Source organism: Pelodiscus sinensis, chromosome 11 (genome assembly GCF_049634645.1).
Source record: "Pelodiscus sinensis isolate JC-2024 chromosome 11, ASM4963464v1, whole genome shotgun sequence".
NCBI lineage: Eukaryota > Metazoa > Chordata > Testudines > Trionychidae > Pelodiscus > Pelodiscus sinensis.
This window is the reverse complement of record NC_134721.1, coordinates 41,344,942-41,365,190: the sequence shown is the minus strand read 5'-3', so window position 1 is coordinate 41,365,190 and position 20,249 is coordinate 41,344,942. Positions and strand designations below refer to the sequence as shown.

The following is a 20,249-nucleotide window of genomic DNA, read 5'->3' as shown; positions in this document are numbered from 1 at the left end:
ATGGACCGAAACAATGACCAAGCCATTTGTCTCGTGCCATCCATCACCAGCCTTCCACAAACAGAGGCCAGGGACACCATTTCTACCCCCTGGCTAATAGCACTCCATGGACCCAACCTCCATGAATTGATCTCACTTCTCTTTAAACTCTGTTCTAGTTCTAGCCTTCACAGCCTCCTGCAGCAAGGAGTTCCACAGGTTGACTCTTTGCTTTGTGAAGAAGAACTTTCTGTTATTAGTTTGAAGCCTGCTACCCATTCATTTCCTTTGGTGTCCTCTAGTCCTTCTATTATGGGAACTAATGAAGAACTTTTCTTTATGCACCCTCTCCACACCATTCATGCTTTTATAGACCTCTATCCTATCCCCCCTCTGTCTCCTCTTTTCTAAGCTGAGAAGTCCCAGTCTCTTTAGCCTCTCTTCATATGGGACCTGTTCCAAACCGCTGATCATTTTAGTTGCCCTCCCCTCTCCCACCTCCTTTTCCCAGTCTCCCCGAGTTTTGTTCAATAAAGAGAGATTTTATTTTTGAACACGTGTCCTTTATTTTGTACATCAGGAAGGGGTCTAGGGAGGGGTAAGTGGAAGGAGGTGAAGGAGGAATGGGGTACAAGCCCCCGATGGGGAGGACTGGGATGGCTCTGCGGGCTCCTCGGGGTGGAAGCTCTCCTGCAGCCCCCCAATTGCTCCCCCCTCCCCCAAATGGCAGCCTGCGGCAAGTGCAGCCGGGCTGATGGCCGAGTCCTGTGATATGCCGAGTGTGGGCACTCAGGGCACTCCAAGCCAGGACTGCTTTGCTGTCCCTCATCAAGTTAGACAAGCGAGCGGGGAACCCCTGAGAACTGTCTGTTCGGGGTGGGGGTCGGGTCCCTTTAAGCACAGCCCTCAGCTAGCCGGAGACAACAGCTCCACACTCTAAGTCCTAATCTGATGCCCTGCCGGCACTGCTTCTAGCCATCCTTAACCTCGGTTCAGGGTCCACTCAATGTGGACATGCTAATTCGAATTAGCTTAGTTCGAATTAACTAATTCGAATTAAGTTAGTTCAAATTAGTGCTGTAGAGTAGACATACCCTATCATTTTGTACTATTATGCTTCCGTGGCCAGGGTTCCTCCTGTGCCCCCCAGTCCACCACAGTGTAGGCTGCTCCAGTCCAGTGTGGCTGGCCACCACTGGAATTAACTGGCAAGTGCCTGTTAATGGGTAAGCATTCCAATAAGCCTTGTGCTTACTGGTATTCTTATTGATTAACTCATTAACAGGGCTCAACAATTAGTGTAATCTACTCGACCGTGGCGAGCAGATTACAAGCCGGCACAGCCACGCAGCATGGTCTGACGTGCTCAGCGTGCCAAACCGCTCAGCTGAAAAATGTAAGGCTTTGTCCAGGGAAGGAAGTGGCACATTTATGCTTGAATAGAGTTTCTGCTGAGGAGTGAAAATAGTTTCTCTGGCATTTTTGAACTTGTATTAAAATTGTCTCGGTCATTTAGAAGTTAAGGTAGGAAGGTCTGGCTTTCCATGCAAAGTAGTCCTACAGATGTACTTAGTTTGTCATTATGCTACCAGATTACTTTAAACATTGGTATAATCATAAGCAGGGCTCGCCAAGCGGCAGCAAGCCCCACTCACCAGCCGCGCAGTTCTGCGCTCTGCGCCGTCTCTTCCGGGTTGTAATCTACTCGGCACAGGCGAGTAGATTACAATATTTGTCGAGCCCTGATCATAAACAGTCAATGGTCATCTCAAAATAGTGGTGGTGTCTTGCTTCAATGAGTATATCGTTCTTTCAGTATTGCTATTAAGGCATAACCAAGCAATTTGTCTTTATGGATTTTCTTTAGGTCTGTTTGGATAATATCAGTACCACAGAAAAGGAACTTGACACTGTAGAGGTGTTAAAAGCTATTCAAAAAGCAAAGGAGGTTAAGTACAAACTGAATAACTCTGATAAGAAGGTGAGTAAATGAAAGGGAGAGGATTGGGGGCTAGAAACCATGTGAGTAGAACATGGACAATGCTAGTGCTTGCAAAAAATTATAGAAGTTAGGATAATATCTCAAATTACTCTTGGATCTACTTGGCTTACTAATGAAGCATCTATATTGTAACAACTTTTACAAACCATTCCTTTCTTGCTTGTTTAATGTCTGATCCATTTTAAATGCAGCAGTTTTGCACATTTTCTCTGTTCTGTTCCTTTAACTTCAGTAATATCTTGGCCTTCCTTTCTGTGGTGGTCTGGCAGATGGAGAGAAGGAGGGATGGATAGAATGACTTCACAATATACAGAGTGACTAACTTGATGAGAAGCACAGCTATGCTGGTCCATGTTATAATTTGTGTAAAGTTCATTCAAAGATCACCAAAAACAAATTCCGCTGATTATGCAGAAAAGTATTAAAAAATTTTAAAAATCCCTCCCTGTTGGCACTGATAGGGATTTCTTTGATTTTTTTTCTCTGAGAAGCAAATCGGATGAGGTTCTTCCTGCACTAGGAACATGATACCAGAGTTGGCATTAGAAGAGCTAGCAGAATTTGTGCTTTCCTTTCGGTCACTCATCTGACGTGTGAAATGCACTGTTCCATCAAGTGGTTAATATTATCAAAATGGCATTTTCCAGAATTGATCCTTATAACAGAATATCACTAACAGCAAATAAAAAACAGATTTGAATGGATGTGAATTGAAAAATTAATATCTGAGCTTTTACAAAAAACAAGCCATATGATTATGTGGATTTGTTTGAGTTCTTGGATCTAATATTTGCTCTGTAGGTTTATTGTCAGGGGTATTCTTGTATCTTTAACCACGACATACTTTCTTTATTAGATCAGTGAGGACTCCAGGCTCACTGCTGCCAGCTCCAAATCAAACTGTTCTTCTCTTACTGTTCATCCTTCCTCTCCTTCTCTGCCTCGTGCTGTCAGCTCCAGCCAAGGTAATCATGTATGTATCGTGCTGCTGGGCCGGGCCTCTTGGTCCTGATTTTCTAGGCTGCATTGATATACATGAAGTGTATATACTCAATATGAGGCTTTGTCAGCATCAGTTGAAGTGTAAAGGTGAATGGGTATTGTCCCAGACATCTAAGCTATGTTTATAATAGTAAAACTCTTACTTGTGGTTTTCCTCTGGTGGTGATAACTGTGGTAGCTGTAGCGTAAACCTGGTGCAAATCTTTGTGTCACTGTATCTAATTCTGCTCAAACCACAGGTGGATGACTATACACCCAGCTTTTCCTCTACGTAAAGCGATGCTTTGAAATTCCTTTTCTTTCCTGTTTGGTGTTGAGATATTAAGAGGGAGTTGATGAGATGGTGGTTCCCATATTGCTTTCTGACAAGAGACACGGTTGAGTAAGGAAACCGAAAGACAGGCAGCAGAGAAAAACATCTGTAATAGCAATATTAGCATTGATTCTAACCCTGTGGTCTCTGTATACCTGTTGTGCCAAAATCCTCTTGACACATGTTCATAAAAGCAAACCCGCTGCCTATACAGGGCATATACAAAAAGGCTTTGTGCTCTGTGTACCTCATATTTACAGGACTGCTGATACATGACTAAGGATAAAGTGAACATCACTGGGCTTGTTTGGCATTAGTTGAGTTAGAAACTCAAAATTATTACATGAAAATTGGAAACAAATGGTAGGAGTTAAGACTACTTTTAATTCCTTAAGAGGGTATTGCAAACCAAGGTATAGGTAAGTTGTATGGGTTGGAATGGGAAGCAGTTGGCCATTTTTGTGTGAACATTGTAGTCCAGCTGAAGAAGATGGAAAAGTGTCCACAGATCATGCTCGTAATCTGGGAAAGAACAAGATGTTACCAGCATGTCTGCAGAATCTAATGAGGCTTCTCCAATTTCTTCTGTGAGAAAGCAAAGATTGTTATAGTATCCACATGAATATTTGTACATAACCAGTATAGGAACCGACATCTCAGAGCAGACAATGACTTTTACCTTTTTATGTACTCTGTATAATTTCAGTCTATTTTAGATTGCATTTGTAGTGTATAGATAAAATGTAATCTAACTCTGGATAGCTGCTACTTAATTTATTAGGTACCTTGATTCTGTCACTGTTTTTCTAAGTACTCAAGTATTCCATATTGTGTATGTCACTGCTTGATAATGGAGTTTTGTTATAAAATATCAACATGAATCTTTAGAAAGGCATCCACGAAGAAGTAAAAGGAAGGTGGGGGAATAGTTTACAAATAGCTGCACAAATTGGAATTACAAATCTCTGGGAAATATTTAGGTTTATTTTTTTTTTGTTGTTGTAAATATTTAAGAGTATGTTAAATTACGGTTCTTTCACACCACAGATGTACTGCTTGAAATGCTCGGGCATCTTATAAAAATTTGCTGAAAGAAAGGTAACATGAGTATTAAGGTTGATTTACCATAAATCTTTAGTAAGATGTTTTCACAACAAGATAGGGAAGGCTAAAACTTAAAAAAACAAAACTAAACAAAAAAAAACAGAATTGGAAAAGAAGTCCAATAATACAAACTAGCTGCTGCTGAGGTCAATTTCTAAAACTTACTTGTAAATATTTGGGCATTCGGAAAGGGTATTTTCTAAATGTCACTTGATTTTAAGAATTCTAGCTAGAAATGTTGTTGAAATATGCACTCTAATAATCAGTTTTACTGTTAGACTTGGAACTACCAGGAACAATGCACTTGGTGACATGCTGTTTTTATGAGCTGTATTCTTTGCTGTCTTTCAAGACAATATCTGTTTCCATGATGTATTAATACAGTTAAATGTTGCAGTAAATTGCTTACCGGAGAGATGTATGTAACTGAACAGGAAATAATATATCAGAAATAATGCTTTAGCAGCCTCTTAGCTAATTTTGTTCCCTGCATGGTTAAAGCAAAAAAGAAATAGCTTTTTTTCTTCCGAGTTGGGAAAGAATATTTGATTTGACTAAATGATCTTTTAAAGCCAATCTAGAAAGTTGCATCCATAACTTCTGTGCAAGTGCTGTTCTTCATATCAAGAATAACAATATCAATAAATGGTCCAAGCGCACCTGTTTCTAATAATTAAATTATGTATATGACATGCTGATGTAAGAATCCTTATAATTGGTAGTATTGAAAAATTGATTCCCTGTATCATGTGCATAAACACTGTTAATACAGGTTGAACCTCTCTAAACTGGCACTTTCTGGTCTGCCAACATCCGTGGTCCAGAAGGACCACGGATGTTCCAGAACCAAAGAGTTCCAGTGGAAGGTTGGAGGCTGGGAGCACTGCAGGCCAGGAGGGTGGCAGGATGCTGGCAGTGGGCTGCCAGGGGGGCCAGGAACCCAGCGTGCCACAGCTGGGCTGCCCAAGAGAGCGAGCATGGCAACGGGACAGGCAGCAAGCTCCTTGTGGCAGCTGGGCTAGGGGTAGGATGCTGGTAGCAGGGGGCCCAGAAATGACCCACCTTTGCCTGGCAAAATCCCTCATCTGGGACTGGTCACGTCCCGAGGTTGCCAGACCAAGGAAGTCCAAACTGTAGTACCTAGGGCTTCCCATACAACCCTTGCATACACACTCAGGCAATGTGGTTTGGACAGCTAGTCCTTGTTTAACTCAAATCAGTTATTCTAAAATCAGGTGAAATAACTGTTTAAGATTAGTATTTTGGATACCAGCCACATTTGAGCTATCATAGTGTGTGGAGAGGGGGGGGGAGAGGGAGATAGGGGGGTTTGGATTTGGTGGGATTTTGTAGCTGTAAACTTAGTAGACCATAGAGATCTGAGAAAAAAGGCACAAAATCTGTAAAGCATTGCATTTTTAGAATTGCTCTACCAGCCAATAAATGTTTGACATAAATTATCCTTCAGATAACTGCCAGGTTCACTATGCCAGATGTGCAATCATTTGTTTGGAAGTTCTGCTGTAAGTGCAGACCTCTGTGCAGCTACTGAGTCTCCATATAAACAAAATTCCTTTGGTACCGTATGTTCTATGAAGCTATACTCTATTGTATTAATAACCACTTGTCAAGTTTTGCTTAGATATTTTAAGAATACTTGTCAGTTAGATAATGTGTTTTGATTTTGTTTCAACATTCTTTAAGAGCTATTTGTTTTTGTTCTAGAAATAATTTGTAGAAAAACAGCCCTAGCCAGCAGTTTATCTCCATCCAGCAATTCGACTCCTACAGACCATACAGTTACCCAGAGATGCTCTGAAATACTAGACACTAGATACAGAAGCCAGGTAACTGCAGTTCTGCTCCCATGTCTCTTCTGTTTAAAATTGCTTTTAATTCATGGTTTTTCTTGGAGCAAAATCTTTTGTTAAAATAATCCCAGTCAGAGTTTTTGTATTAATCTGATTATTTTTGCACTACGTGAATAGTTGTAATGGGACAAAGAAGAGTTAGCACCAAATTACTTATCAGTTATTAGGAGGTTACTTACAGTTTGTTAAAACAGACTCATTTTTTTATTCTGGACTTTCATAATAAATTGGGTGTAAAATCAGTTTTCAGGTTTTAAGCAAGATATCTGAGTGTTAAAAGGAAATCCAATACTTCTCCAGCTCTGATTAAGAACTAAGAGACCTAATTTACAGTAACTGACTTTTGATCCTGTGGACTAACAATACTGACTTTCAGGATTTTTTTCCACTGAATGTAACCTTTTCTGTAGTGCTAGAGTTCTTGGTCCACCTTCTAATATTTAGAACCATTCATTTCGTATATGGAGTTGCAGAGAACAGGAGTGCAGTGTCCTAATCTTGCTTCACAATACCTGAATTGTGATGATGCTATCGGGACCATCACAGATTGACATGTCAGTATCCCATTACTGTCATTACCATAAACCTAGCTGCTAAGATTGGAGGCTGGGGCGCTCTGTCACTTCTGTGTGGTTGCTTGAAGGCAGGATGGACACAGGATGGGGATAGCTATCCTCTTGCTGCTGGGTGGGAAGTTTCTCTTTGGTGCCAATAGGGAAATCGAGGTGGGCTCAGTTTTCCCCATCTAGGCTCCAGGTTCTTGATGGCTCTTTTACCACTGCTACATTAGTTTTAGGGAACTTGCATATATTAAGCAACATTGGGAGCATTCTTGTTTGGGGAGCTGAGTTAGCTGGAACCTTTGGTCTGCCACTAGCCTAGTGTAATCTTCAACAAGTCACTTTACTATGTGTTTCCCTTTACCCCTTCTCCGTAAAGTTTCACACTGCATAACATCATTCGTCCAAAGATCTTAAACTGCTTTTCATATGCAGTCTCATAACCCCAGTGAGGTAGGTAAATAACCATTTTACAGGGGAGGGAATTGAGACACATGGGTGACATGCAGACTCAAGGCTAGAGCCACAAATAGAACCTGTATCTGCCTGCTCCATTGGGTGTTCAGGTTGCTAAAGTAATGTTAGCAAAATACTTCAGTTCTTAATGAGGTCCCTTAGGTGAAAATTAATTACCAAGTACTGCAAGAGATGTACTGGTCAGACTTTAGGATTCAGCCACTTATTGATCTGACAGCTCAAGAACCCTATATTGATTAATACTGTACTATGACTAAACCCATGTTCACTGAAGTTTTGTATGGCACTTCTGTTTTATATAAAACTTGGCAACTCCCTGATCTTCCTTTCTTCTCCTTAGATGCCTGCTTCTCTGTTGGACTTATCAAAAGAATATGGAAAAATTCATCACCTTTGGTGAGATGAAATGACTAACTTCTAACACACATCTGCTAATAATAGTTGGCTACTGTCTTTGGACACAAGTCCTAGCCTTTACAGTAGAATGTGTTCCTCTTTTTGGAACTCTGCTTGAAAATTTTGCTCAGCTTGAAAATTTCTTCATGAAATTTTATCAAACTCTGGGAGGCAGATGAAAGTCCACAGCTGCCTCAGTGTCTGTATAGTGGAGTGGTCAAATGACAAGGTATCATCCTGCTTTATACCGGTTGAATTATCATTACACCTGTGGCGATGAAATGTATTAGGGATGAAGAACCAGTAGTCCCTCTGTGCACTTGTCAGTGCTTCAAGGGTTAAATGATACCAGTCTTGTATTTAAAATTAGTAACTGAAAATCACAAGATATTCTGCACAAATTACATTGTGGTAGACGTTCTCTTAGTGATTGGATAGGTTTGGGTATCAGTGTCTTGATATGCAGTAGAAAAGGTCTTGGATACATATGACTCCTCTGAAATTCAGCCTTACACTTACTGTTGTTTTTTCTGTCTCTGAAGTTTGGACCATTCAGATGAAGAACATGCTGTATTACCTGACCCTCAAAACACCGTAATCTTGCCTTTTACCTGTATGTCATACACTGCCACCAACCAGGATTTTACCCAGCACCTCTCCGCCATGATAGCACAGTCTTTGCAGAGATCACCCCCTTCCTCTATTGAGAGAGAAGACAAAGAGAGCCCCGTGAGGGATCCTCGTGCCTCAGATACTGAAGATGGCTATTTTGAAATGGGACTCGGAGAGCGGACTTTCGAGTTCAGTGCTCCTTCAAATACTGCCCCACCTGCTCCTGATAGCAGAAGAGCAGAGAGCATTGACATAGTCAAAATTCTCTGGAGTTTTTCTATTCAGGTTCGTAAAGGAGGACTCAAGCAGTTTGCTGCTTGTTTGGTTTTGACTGATAGCGTAATAGCTGTGTTTGAGATTCCTCATCAAGAATCAAAAGGCAACTCCCAGCATATCCTATCTGCATTGAAACTAGCATTGTGCTTTCCATATATGGATCTTACAGAGTTCGGTTTTCTCATGCCAGAAATATGCTTAACTCTCAAGGTGAGAAATAATGACAACTGCCTGTTTATTGTTTCGGACTCCCAAAACCTTCAAGACTTCTACTCCTGTTTGCAAGCCTGCTGCTCCCAAGGCTGCACGTCCATGTTTTCAAGCTCCATGTTGTACTGTGGCAAAGCAAGCTTGCAAGAATTTGTCTACCGACTGATGGGATTTGATCACATTTCAGCAGATGACATTGACATAAAAGGTTGCTTTCCAGCATATCTTGTTAACAGTAATAAAACGGATGTTCAGAAAGCCTTGTTTCTGCCAGGATCAGTGGGTGATAACCGAGCATGGTCTGACCATGCCTTGTGTTCTGCACTTTATTCTACATTGTATAAATCTGCTGAACAGAGTCGCTATGCATTCCATCCTTGTTGGGTATTTCTGACACCCCAGCATTTGCATATAGTAAAGGTTGACTTCAATGTAATGCCAGCTAAATGTATAGACTCAGAAGATGCAAGAAATGTATTCAAGCTGAGCAGAATTCCACTGGCTTCTGTTGTGTTGCATCCGACCAGTCATCCTATCCACCAGAAAGGATCATTCTCAGATGGACATGTGCTAGAGTTACTTATTGGATACAAATTTGTTACAGCAGTATTTGTTCTACCTCATGAAAAATTCCACTTTCTAAGAATCTACAGTCTTTTGAGGACACTTCTGCAGGATGTTAAAGCTATAATTATATTGAAAGCTTCCAACAGTTTGGAATCAATAAAAAATTACCTCGTGGATTCAAAAAACAGACACAGCCAGACAGCAGGGTAATTGATGTCCTTAAAATACATATGGTGAAGCGGTGAAATTAACGTGGTCTGACCAGCACAATATTACTGGAAATGTGCATTTAACAGAGCTGCAGGATCTTAGTGATTGAGAATCAGGCCCCTAGTACTTGCACTGCCTTTCTTTTGGCTTTGGATACAAGGTTATATGGTGTCAATTGACTGTTCACACCTTCTGCTTGGCTTTGTTTATAGCCTATTATATACTCCTGTGAAAGGCAGCTTTGCATTTTGCCTGAAACGTAGTAGAAGGAAAGTGAATGACAGGTGTTCACTATATAAATTATTTTACTTTAACAGGGAGTATATTGAGGCAGGATAAGAGTACACAGCTATTTAAACCAGAGATCTCTATTCTGAATTCCTGAATGGAATTTGAAGTACGAGTGTTGCATATGTGGGGAAAAACTCTGCATCTCTCCTTGTTACAGGTTGAACCTCTCTTGTCCGGCAACATCTGTGATCCAGTATGAATTTAGTTGGCCAGATATCCACTTACCATGAGTGTGGCCATCTTTCCCACAGTCCCGTAAGGTTGGTTTACAGCCACCAGTCCTAGTTCTGTGCTGTTATTTATCTCTAATTTACCCCTAAATGTCTTCTAAATGCCCAATAAGTAGTGGAAGTGTTGGTGATGCTGCTAGATAATATGGACCTCCCATGATCCAGCAAATTCTCTGGTTCGGCACTGGTCAAGTCCCGAGGGTGCTAGACTAGAGAGGTTCAACCTGTAGTTGTTTTTTTCTGTGTGCATTCTGACGTGATGTTTCTTACTTTCTTCTGCCTCTAGCTTTTGCAAGCCTTGTTTGACACTATCATCCTTGTATCCATCTGAATTTCTGATGCAGAAAATTTCGGAAGATAATCAAATTCCAGTTTATCTTCCAATTTCTTCGTCTCTTCAGTATGTGGCTGGGCTAAAAGGAAATGCCATTGTGGAATTTTTCCATAGCAGCGTTGCTGAGGTATTGTGCACAAATTAGGGATGCTTTATGCAGGCTTCCATCAAGCTTTTAAAATTAGAAATGTATTTAAAAATCTTTCTTGTTCAAACTTAAACCCAGAGCTTAATAGTCACTCTTAAATCTGGAAGTTGCTAATCGAGGCCCCAATCCTGTAACTGATTCCAGTCGGGTAAACCCCTCCACTGAGTCTCTGGAAAGTTGTTGGGAGCCTACAAAGCTCTGAAGTCTGGCTGCCAGGTCCTCAGTACATGGTCAAGCCTTAAATTAATGTCATGTTTTTCTTGAAAAAGTTTTTCTTGAAAGAGACAGCTCTTTTTTTTTAATCAGTAAGAGTTAGGAAGCTACAAACCATTGGTAGGGAGGGCTCTGAGGGAATTTAGTTTGGTGCCATTTAAACTTCACTGGACCAGTGTCTAGGGCAGAGGTTATCAATCTTTTTTTTTTCCCCTGGGTGCCTACCCTTATCTCCTTCCCCCCATCTCCCAGCATGCTGTAAAAGTGACACAGGCCACATGTGACACATACTTAGCTTTTGATGTCAGCTGGGTGTTGTATGGAAGGAAAGCAGGTTTTATAATGGCCAATCCAGTTCAGGTCTTTGTTCAGCCCAGCAGAGAGAGTATCAAATTTGCATACAAAGGTCAATTCCACACTCTCCCTCTGTAGTTGGCTTTTGAAATTCCTTTCTGCAAAATGTGGTACACTTCCAGCCCACTCCATTAGCCTCATTAGCATAGCACTATAATTGACAGATACTTCTCCTCTCCCTCTTTTTTTTGTTATGAATTGTGAGGGTTCCCCCTTTCTTTCCACTCGTGCTCTTCTGAGGAAGTGGGTTGTGCCCACAAAAGCTCCATTATACTATGTATTTTTCTTAGTCTCCCACGTGCTACAGGACTACTCCTTTTTAATACATAACATGTTACTTCAAAGTGCTTTACTAAGATGAGAAGTCCTTGCTTCTGTTGTTAGGCCTGGGGAAGCTGGTGCAGAGGTTCAGTGACTTGCCCAAGGTGATGAATACATTTGTGGAAATCTAGACTAGAAGCTAGGTAGCCTTGTGGAGATACTTAATCTAATTGCTAGTCAAGCTCCTTTCTCTTTTCATAAAGGTGCTTGAAGCCAATAGTATTTGAAGGTTTGTGTTGCTCTTTCAGATGTTAGGCACTTGACATTACTTAACAGATGCTCCTTACCTAGATTTTGGTGATACAACTCTCAGGTTTGCTGGTTTTAGGTTTATATAGTTCCTCGTCAGCGCTGTGAAATGAGTCGAACAGTGTGGCAGGCTAACCCACAACAAAAACTTCCTGTCACCCATTCACTCATGCTCACTAGCACAGTTTCATGGACAACTCTTCCCATAAAGCTGCACTCAGCAAGTTGAGGGAAAAGATTATCACCCTTGAATTTGTGTTCAGATATTAGGTGCACTTTGCTTTACCAGGAAAAGCAGTTCTCAAAAGTCCTAGTAAGTCAGAGGTGAAGATGTGCAAAATCAAACACAGTTTGTCTTGCAGGTGGAAAATGAAGAGCTGAGACATCTTATGTGGTCTTCTGTTTTATTTTATAAAACTCCTGATATGGAAGTGACGGCTTGTGTGTTGCTCTCAACAAAAGCTATTTACTTTCTGTTGGATGAGTCTGTAACTCGTGCCAATGAAAATGAGCACCAGCTGGGTAAGACAAAAAGGGTTAATTTTGAATCTCGAGTACACTTTTTGGGTAGATTGATGAATGTGTCTCTTTCATCTCTTCTTCCTTTATATTCAGGGTAGTTCTGACTAGCACTCTTTGTTTTGCAGCCAAGGGACTTGAACATCCCATCATAGTTTTTCCAGGCTCACTCCTTGCAGTATGCATGGATACCTAGGGCTTTACCTTGCAAGAAGGGGTTTGGGTCTAATCCAGAATTGAGCTTCAAATAGCCCCTTTATGACATCTGTGCAGATTTTTTTTGTCTGATGTTACTTAGCAGTCCCTGGCATCTTTTGTGCAATTGAAATGGCAGTCTGTTGCTAGCAGCAACGTGTGACAGGCCTACGGCTTGTATTGGGCCCCTCTTTCATGTGAGTATCTTACTGATATTCTTGTCATTGGCAGTCAGCATGTCCCAAGACTATGATACGCTTCCAGCCATATTTGCCACTTGAGTAACAAAACTCCGCAGTTGCTTTTAACAGTGTGTCTCCTAGTCTGTGCTAGTGGTTTACTGCATGATGGTTTTCATAGTAGTGAGGCTTAATATTTTTAGATTTAGGATGCACAATTTTATTCTGATTATGCATAAGCCATTCTTTGAATGTGCTAGTCTTCGGAAGGCAAAGTGCATGTTCCACTAAAGAGTGGGCAGAAATGGAGACAGTAATGAACTCTAGCCATTAAATACATGTAGGGTTTGTTTTAATGCAGGGGTGGGCGATACTTTTTGATGGGCGGGGAGTCACTCCAAGAATGTAAGTGGTCAGGGGCTGCACTCTTCCATGATATTTAACAGAGGAGTTGCAGGGCCTGGGATAGGAGGGTGGATGCAGAAGTCCAGCAAGTTCCTCAGCTGGGCTCCAGGACTGAGGCCCCGTCCCACAGACTGCGAGGGCCATGTGCTGCTCTGAATGCTGAGAGTATGGGGGAAGGGGCAGGGGTACTTTGTGTGTTTTCCAGCCAATGGGAACTGTGAGATTGTGCTGGGAGAGGGGGCGGTGTGAAGCCTCTCACACCCATCCCCCTGGGCTCACAGTGCTCAGTTCACAAAAACTCATTGCCTCTGAAGCCAGCTGCTCCAGGGAGTGGGGGGGGTCACTAAAGAATAATGCTTTTCATGGGCAAGGGATGAGTTTGTTTCAGACACAACAGTGGAGAAGTTTATCATTTATTTTAAAAAGATTGTTCTGAGAGCTGAACTTAATTTTCACGTTTGTTTTCTACATTTAACATTCTTCCTTTTTGTGACTTGCTCTTTTTCATACTGTGTTCTTAATTCATTAGATGTGTGGAACCATGAAAACTCAGATTGTGAAAATAGCTCTTTCCACCTCTCTTGCTGCTTTGTGCTAAAACTTAATGATCTGCAATCAGTGAATGTTGGACTTTTTGATCAATATTTTCGAATTGCTGGTGAGTAACATGTTATGCTATAGATTTTTTTTCTAGTTACAAGCACTACTATCCTCTTGAATTCATCCCTGCCTTCACTAGGTTTTTCATATGGAGGACCATGTTTTCTTGCCATCTTTTTGTAATTAACACATTTCCAGTATGGTGACATACATGTTTCACTGGTGCCACTGTATAAATACACATGGCTAAAAAAACTGTCCTCTTCTAGTGGCTTATGTTGCCCAAATAATAATTTTGGGGTGTGAAATTTTACACTTTCCTCATCTTAAGTGAAATAAAATGTGGGAGAACAATCCCTTCAGCCATGTGTAAAAGATTCATAAAAAGCAGTCATGAACTTTTTCCACTGATATGTTTCGTATATTTTTGTTCTTCGAGATGTCCCTGTGGGCGCTCCATTCCAGGTGTTGGTGTTTCCCTGCGCCTGTGCTCAGAGTTTCATAGTAGTGACCACACAGGCTGTACACGTGGCAGTGCCTGCCTCCCACACCATTGTCTAGAGAAGTGTTGCAGGTGTGGCCTGGACTCCTCCATTCCCCCTCAACCATCACGGACCAGAGCTGGAGCTCCATTGTCCTGAATGACCTAGTAGATAGACATGGGAAACAAGCCATAGTTTTAGTTCTAGTAGTGTTAATAGTTTAGTAGTTCATCATTGTTAGTACTTTCAAACACCTCTTCCTGTTGAAATAAAAGAATTCTCTCAACAACCAGTCCTCCCCATGCTGGCTCATTGGGCTTCAAATGCTGCACAACCAGATGGACGTTCTCAATGTGTCCTGTGCCTGGGTGAGACATGCGTCCCCCAGAAAAATGTAGCCACCAGAGTATTGTCACAAGAGGGTGCTGTTGTACAAGTGATCAGTCCGCAACAGCCCCATAGTCTTAAATTTGCACGGAACAGTGAATTCACAGTAGACAAAATGTACCTTTAACAAACTTTATTATAAGCAATTCAGAAGCAATATTTAAATTTAGTGGTTAGCAATTAAAAGGCAGGTTAAAAGCAATGTTCAAGTTGAATAGTTAACAGTCTAATTCTTAACCCAATTTAACACATACTCTCAAACACATTCACACATACCACTCACCCTCTGGGGCTGGCCAAACCCCAGATAATGTTGGTTAATTTGGTTCAGGCGAGAGTCCAACATGCATGTCACCCCAATATGCTGAATTTATGGACTCCGACTCATGGGGCAAAATGGTGTGGTATGTATCCCCACGGCGGGGGCTAGTCGGGTGGGATGTTATCCATTGGTTGCACACAGATGTTAGTTAGTGGCACCACCATCCCATCTCACTGGTGTGTTCACGACCAATCTTGAAGCACCCTATTGACTCCACCCAATTCTGCTTGTCTAACCACAAGTGATAAGCAACGGAATGTCCTTGGTTAGGTTTCTCCCTGGTTAATTCTTCTTATCTAGGAACGTTGCCTCCTTCTGTACACTTTTGTCTCCTTAGTGTGCGCAGTTTTTTCTTAGTCCTTTTTCTCAAAGTTGTAAACGAGTCCATAATACTCCGGGGCACTGACTTGAACCTTATTATGGCCTCTCTTCAGCTCACTTCTGTTAATCCACTCATGCCAACCGCTTGCGCTGCCCATGATTCGTGACAGTGTTACAACACAGGGACCGGAGGCTCAAACTTATATTTATGAAAAAGTCTTAAGTCAGACCAGCCTAGGACCTAGGGCAGCAACCCGCTTCCTGCAACAGCTCAGCAGCTCCTTCACCGCCACGGTCTCCCAAACCAAAAGGATCTTCAAAGCAACCCTTTTTGGTGCCACATCAGTGAATGAAAATAGTGTGCTCTGCACGTTGAGTGTTTCTTAATTTGTGTACTACGTAAGTGGAAAACATTTTTGTTTATGGAATGCTCCCATTGAAACTGGTAGCCTTGTTGTCATGTAGTAGTGGAAGTGTTTCACCACCATTGCCTCTGCAATTAAGATTGTAAAGGCAGATAATCTGTGGCTATATCTTCATTTACACAAAAAAAGCTGAAAATGATTTTATGATGGTTTAATTAAGATATTTGACAATTGCATTAGGACTTGAACGGGCAGAAGTTTAGTAATGACCTGTAAACACTGACTATAAGTTATGTTTTAATGGTTTATTTGGCAGGCTTGCTGAGTAGAGGTCATCTAGTCTTTAACACAAATTGAGATTTCCCAGCATATTTTGAAATGAATTCAAACAACGCCTGACTCTTACTCTGTTCTCAGAGTTAGTGTCTCTTGTCAAGAGACCATTCTGCCAGTTTTATGTGGGATGCTACTTGAACATGCTTCCCAGATGCATAAGGCTATTAAATATGGGAAATGTAAACTATTCTTCCTGATCTTTCATTCTTCAGAGTTTGTCGCACCTTCCATTTTTAATGTGAGTTTATCCAAGTCGCTTATTAAATGTCATTTCCCATCTTCTTTCTTTTGGCCTCCAGAAATTACCGTAAATGTTTATGCCTTGAAGCCTCTCTTCCATCATTCTGCACAGTTTTTAAACTTGCATGGGCTGTCCTACTTTAACCTCTTGGTGGTGTGATGCCAACAGAGACCTCCACTAAAAGCATACGCTAAACTTCTAGCTGGCCAAGGCATTTGCAAAAGCACCTGTCCCATTTGAACACGGACATAGGTGCATAAATCGCTAAATCTTAATGAGAATCAAAGGGACTCAAGTGACGTAATAGCTGAAGAGTTTTTGAAAACTGTATCCTTGCTTCTTTTAGGACCGTTATACAACAGAATAGCCTAGCATTCTCACAAACAAGCACCATCAGAATAATAGCTAGATCTTATTCTAGCACTTTCCATCAGTAAGGCCAAATGTATACAAAACATTCATGTTATGGACCTGAGACCCACCAAAACAAATCCAAAGTTAGGATTCCAGGTGTCAGTTCTGTCTTGTGCAAAGATCGTGACACTGAGTACAATTTGTACTGCAAATTTTATGGTGGACTTTAAGACTGAAAATCAGCCCTTACTTTGATTTAAGGGATTCTGTCACCTCGAAATTGAGTGAGTTTAACCAAATGAGTTCAACTTTGCCTCTGTGTATCAGCTGTTGGGACTAAATGACAGGATGGATCACTCAATATTGCCCTGTTCTGTTCATTTCCAATGAAGCGTCTGGCATTGGCCCCTGTTGGAAGATGGGATATTGGGCTAGAAGGACAATTGGTCTGACCCTACATGTCCATTCCTGTGTTCTTATATTTTCAGTAGTGGCAATGAGATACTGTAAGGAAACTGAGCATAAAAAGGAGGTGATGTAGGTGACCTTATACAAAGTGTCAGTGCAGAGATTAAACTTTGGAGAAGCAGGGAGTTTAATGTTCACTTGTGACATCAGTAAAATATTTTCAGAAATTAAGGTGGATTTTGGTTTTTTTGAGTAAATTTTCTGAGTAATGCTCAGAGGGTTAAATGTCTACATTCAGGAGTGTTCACATCCATTGTTCCGAAATGAAATGAGGTACCTTTTCAATGCGAATGGCTTTGGTCAGAGGATCATTTCTAACTAGTTAACTATATCAGTCACTTTGTTCAGGAAACTTTACATAGTGACGGATGAACATTTGCTGAAGTTGTAAGTGGTTTGTTCTGTCTTCTCCAGGATGTTCTGCGGGTCATATAGTAACCTGTCTAACTAGAGACAGTTACAGTACTCATGCCTTCATACAGCACCTCATGGCCGTGCTGTCATTGCTGGCACGTACTCCTTCACCAGAACCAGTAGATAAGGACTTCTACTCTGAATTTGGGAATAAAAATACAGGTGAGTGGTTCATTCTGTACTCTTAGTTTAGTAAATAAAAGACCATGTAACATATTTTTTTAAAATCCAAAAGTGAAAATGTATGCATTGGTTGTTTGCTTCCTGTTAACTCAATTCCACTTCCATTTGAAGTCCTGTGTGAGTACCCTAGACTTTCCTGTCTTAACAGAAATGTTTAATTTCAGAAAGTTTTGCATATTGGGAGACAAAATGATAATATACCTCCTTTACTAAAATCCAAAAAATTAATATCCCTTACTCAATCTTTTGGGCCATTTACAGCTGTAGTTCGTGTTTATAGGTTAAGCTTATAATTTACAGATGTCTTTTTGTCTCTAAAGCTTGTATGTTCGTGGACCAATAGCAATGTCAGATTAGGTTAGATCTAAGAATTTTTTTAAGATGTATTAAATTGATACCTTCAGCCATTATAATGTGTAATGATAACTGCTTTTGGCTAGATTTCTAACTTTAGTAGAGGGTTCTCTAAATAAAGCTGAATTCTTTGGTGGTATTTATGATTATTGTAGGAAAGGTTATAAAGAAATCATTGTTTAAGCCCGTTACGAAGCATTTTCTTGCAGCTGTTTATGGTAGTCCATTAAGGAAAGTAGGCTAAAAATCAGCTCACGACACCACTAGATATTGTGACTTGAGAGAGGTGTTTTCAGAGGAACCATTTAAAGATCTCTGTTCATCTTCTATAGCAATAATAAGGGATTTCTTTATGTTCAGTGATTCCACACTGGATTCAATCCATGTAGAATTCAAAAGTCACTTGGCTTCCCAGCCCGCCCGCCCAGCTACTATTAAGGCGCATACTGTCTGTGGTATGAGAATTCAGCTATTTTTTTTCTTCTTCTTACATCGCCACCACCAATTAAAGATTCTATAACTGAAACTGAGCTGAAAATTGTTTAATGCAAGAGGCAGAGGGGAAATCCAGTAAGGCCATGCAAACCAAATGAATTATTCACATTTTTATACAAATATAAACTGTGTATAAATAATTCCTAGACTTGAGTTATTCCAGCTGCAACAGACTCTTTCAAAGGATCTAATGTTTAGCCACATGCCATAGGGAAACCTCGTGTAATACTGAATGTAAAGTACAATTCGTTTATATTTGTGTTTGCAGGAAAAATGGAGAATTATGAACTGATTCACTCTAGTCGAGTAAAGTTTATGTATCCCAATGAAGAGGAAATTGGGGACCTAGCTTTTCTAGCAGCAGAGAAGATGGACAGTTTGGCTAATCACCACTCTCTGAATATCCTTCTGTATGTGTTAGCATTTCAAGTGAATCATATAGAAGGAACTGCTCAAGCCAATAGTTCACTTCAGGCTAAAACACTCATTTTAACCAGTTCTGATTTATTCCTTTTCAATGAGGATTATATCAGTTACCCACTACCTGCGTTTGCAAAGGAGCCACCAAAGACAGACAAGTATCAACTCTCAGACGGCAGACGAATACGGGATTTAGATAGAGTGCTTATGGGCTATCAGACATATCCACAGGCCCTCACGTTTGTGTTTGATGATGTTCAGAACCAAGATCTCATGCAGAACTTAACGCTGGATCACTTTGGAGATACTGTCAGTGCCCCAAGAGTAAGTACTAAACATAAAGGCAGCAGGAATAGAGAGATCCAGTGGTGCATCTTTATCCCAAGTGCAGAAAGCCGTGAGAAACTCATCTCACTGCTTGCCAGACAGTGGGAGATCTTGTGTGGAAGGGAGCTGCCTTTGGAACTCACTGGGTAATGGTCACACAGTGATTGGCATACAAAGTAAAGCACAGTATACGAATGAGCGGGACTTTTGGTATTATCGCATAACATACTCGAAGGGTGATGCTGGACTCTATTGTCATGGTTTCCTTGTGCAGAGAACAATTTAATATATTAACACAGTATAACCTTCTGAAGTGTTAACTGGGAATTAAGCTTTTTGTACATTCTATTTTTATGCAATGGTATATGTATACAATTTTCATGATGCATCCCAAGAAACTGTATGGAGCAAAAGGAGTCAACACTAGACGTTGTCTAGGGCTGTGAACATTTCCACTATTTTTCAGTATATATCAGTCTAGCTATTCTATACAAACTATACTATGTAAATAATGTTAAGAAAAATGCCTGTGATATGTTAAAAGTGCAATGATATTTGTACAAGATGTATTTTATTGGGTATGCTGCTAACACTTATTATTTAATGACTTTACACACACTTTTAAATTTTGTCTTTTGGAGGTCAGATTTAATTGTTTGCTGCTAATCATGAACTTAGTGGCTAAACTGGCAAAAAGGAACCCCAGCTAAATGCTACGTTTTCATCTGAAATTATAGTTCCAGGGCACTCTTTTTCTTAATAGATTAGTAAAATGATTAAATCAATTTGCTACCATCCTGGAAATGAAAAGTGCCCAGCGTTGATTGTACTAACATTTTGTCAGCAAATGATGAATTTGCACCTCTGAGTGTCCAGTGTTGTTTCTGTTACCTACTTTCTCAATACAAATAAAGTGAAATTTGACACAATATGTTTCCCTGGCCTTGTTTACTATACATCTGTATTCATACTGATTCTTTCAAGCATATGCAAGTATGTGACTCCTATAGAGCTATACTTGCTTAGACCAATTAAGTCTTCGGCCCTAAGTCTAGAGGTGTAAACTGTTGTTCTGATGAATGATTGCAAGTAAGTGCATCTGACTCTTAGCAAGATTGTTTTGTAACATTCTTGTTGTATCTTCATTCTTGTTGTATCTGAGT

General features: G+C 40.6%; 1 protein-coding gene across 6 annotated transcripts in view; it reads left to right on the top strand.

The window, feature by feature from the left end:
- NISCH (nischarin) overlaps window positions 1–20,015 on the top strand; it is a 48,569-nt gene extending 28,554 nt beyond the window's left edge. The window contains exons 12-21 of one of the 6 annotated variants that reach the window (XM_075939424.1): window positions 1,847–1,960; window positions 2,838–2,946; window positions 6,126–6,247; window positions 7,649–7,704; window positions 8,247–9,575; window positions 10,387–10,561; window positions 12,082–12,241; window positions 13,547–13,675; window positions 17,308–17,469; window positions 18,608–20,015. In XM_075939424.1, the coding sequence (XP_075795539.1) occupies window positions 1,847–1,960; window positions 2,838–2,946; window positions 6,126–6,247; window positions 7,649–7,704; window positions 8,247–9,575; window positions 10,387–10,561; window positions 12,082–12,241; window positions 13,547–13,675; window positions 17,308–17,469; window positions 18,608–19,236 (2,985 nt within the window). In that variant the 3' untranslated portion in view covers window positions 19,237–20,015. The other 5 variants (XM_075939428.1, XM_075939426.1, XM_075939427.1 and 2 more) reach the window with 5 other exon arrangements.
- The last annotated feature ends 234 nt before the right edge of the window (window positions 20,016–20,249 follow it).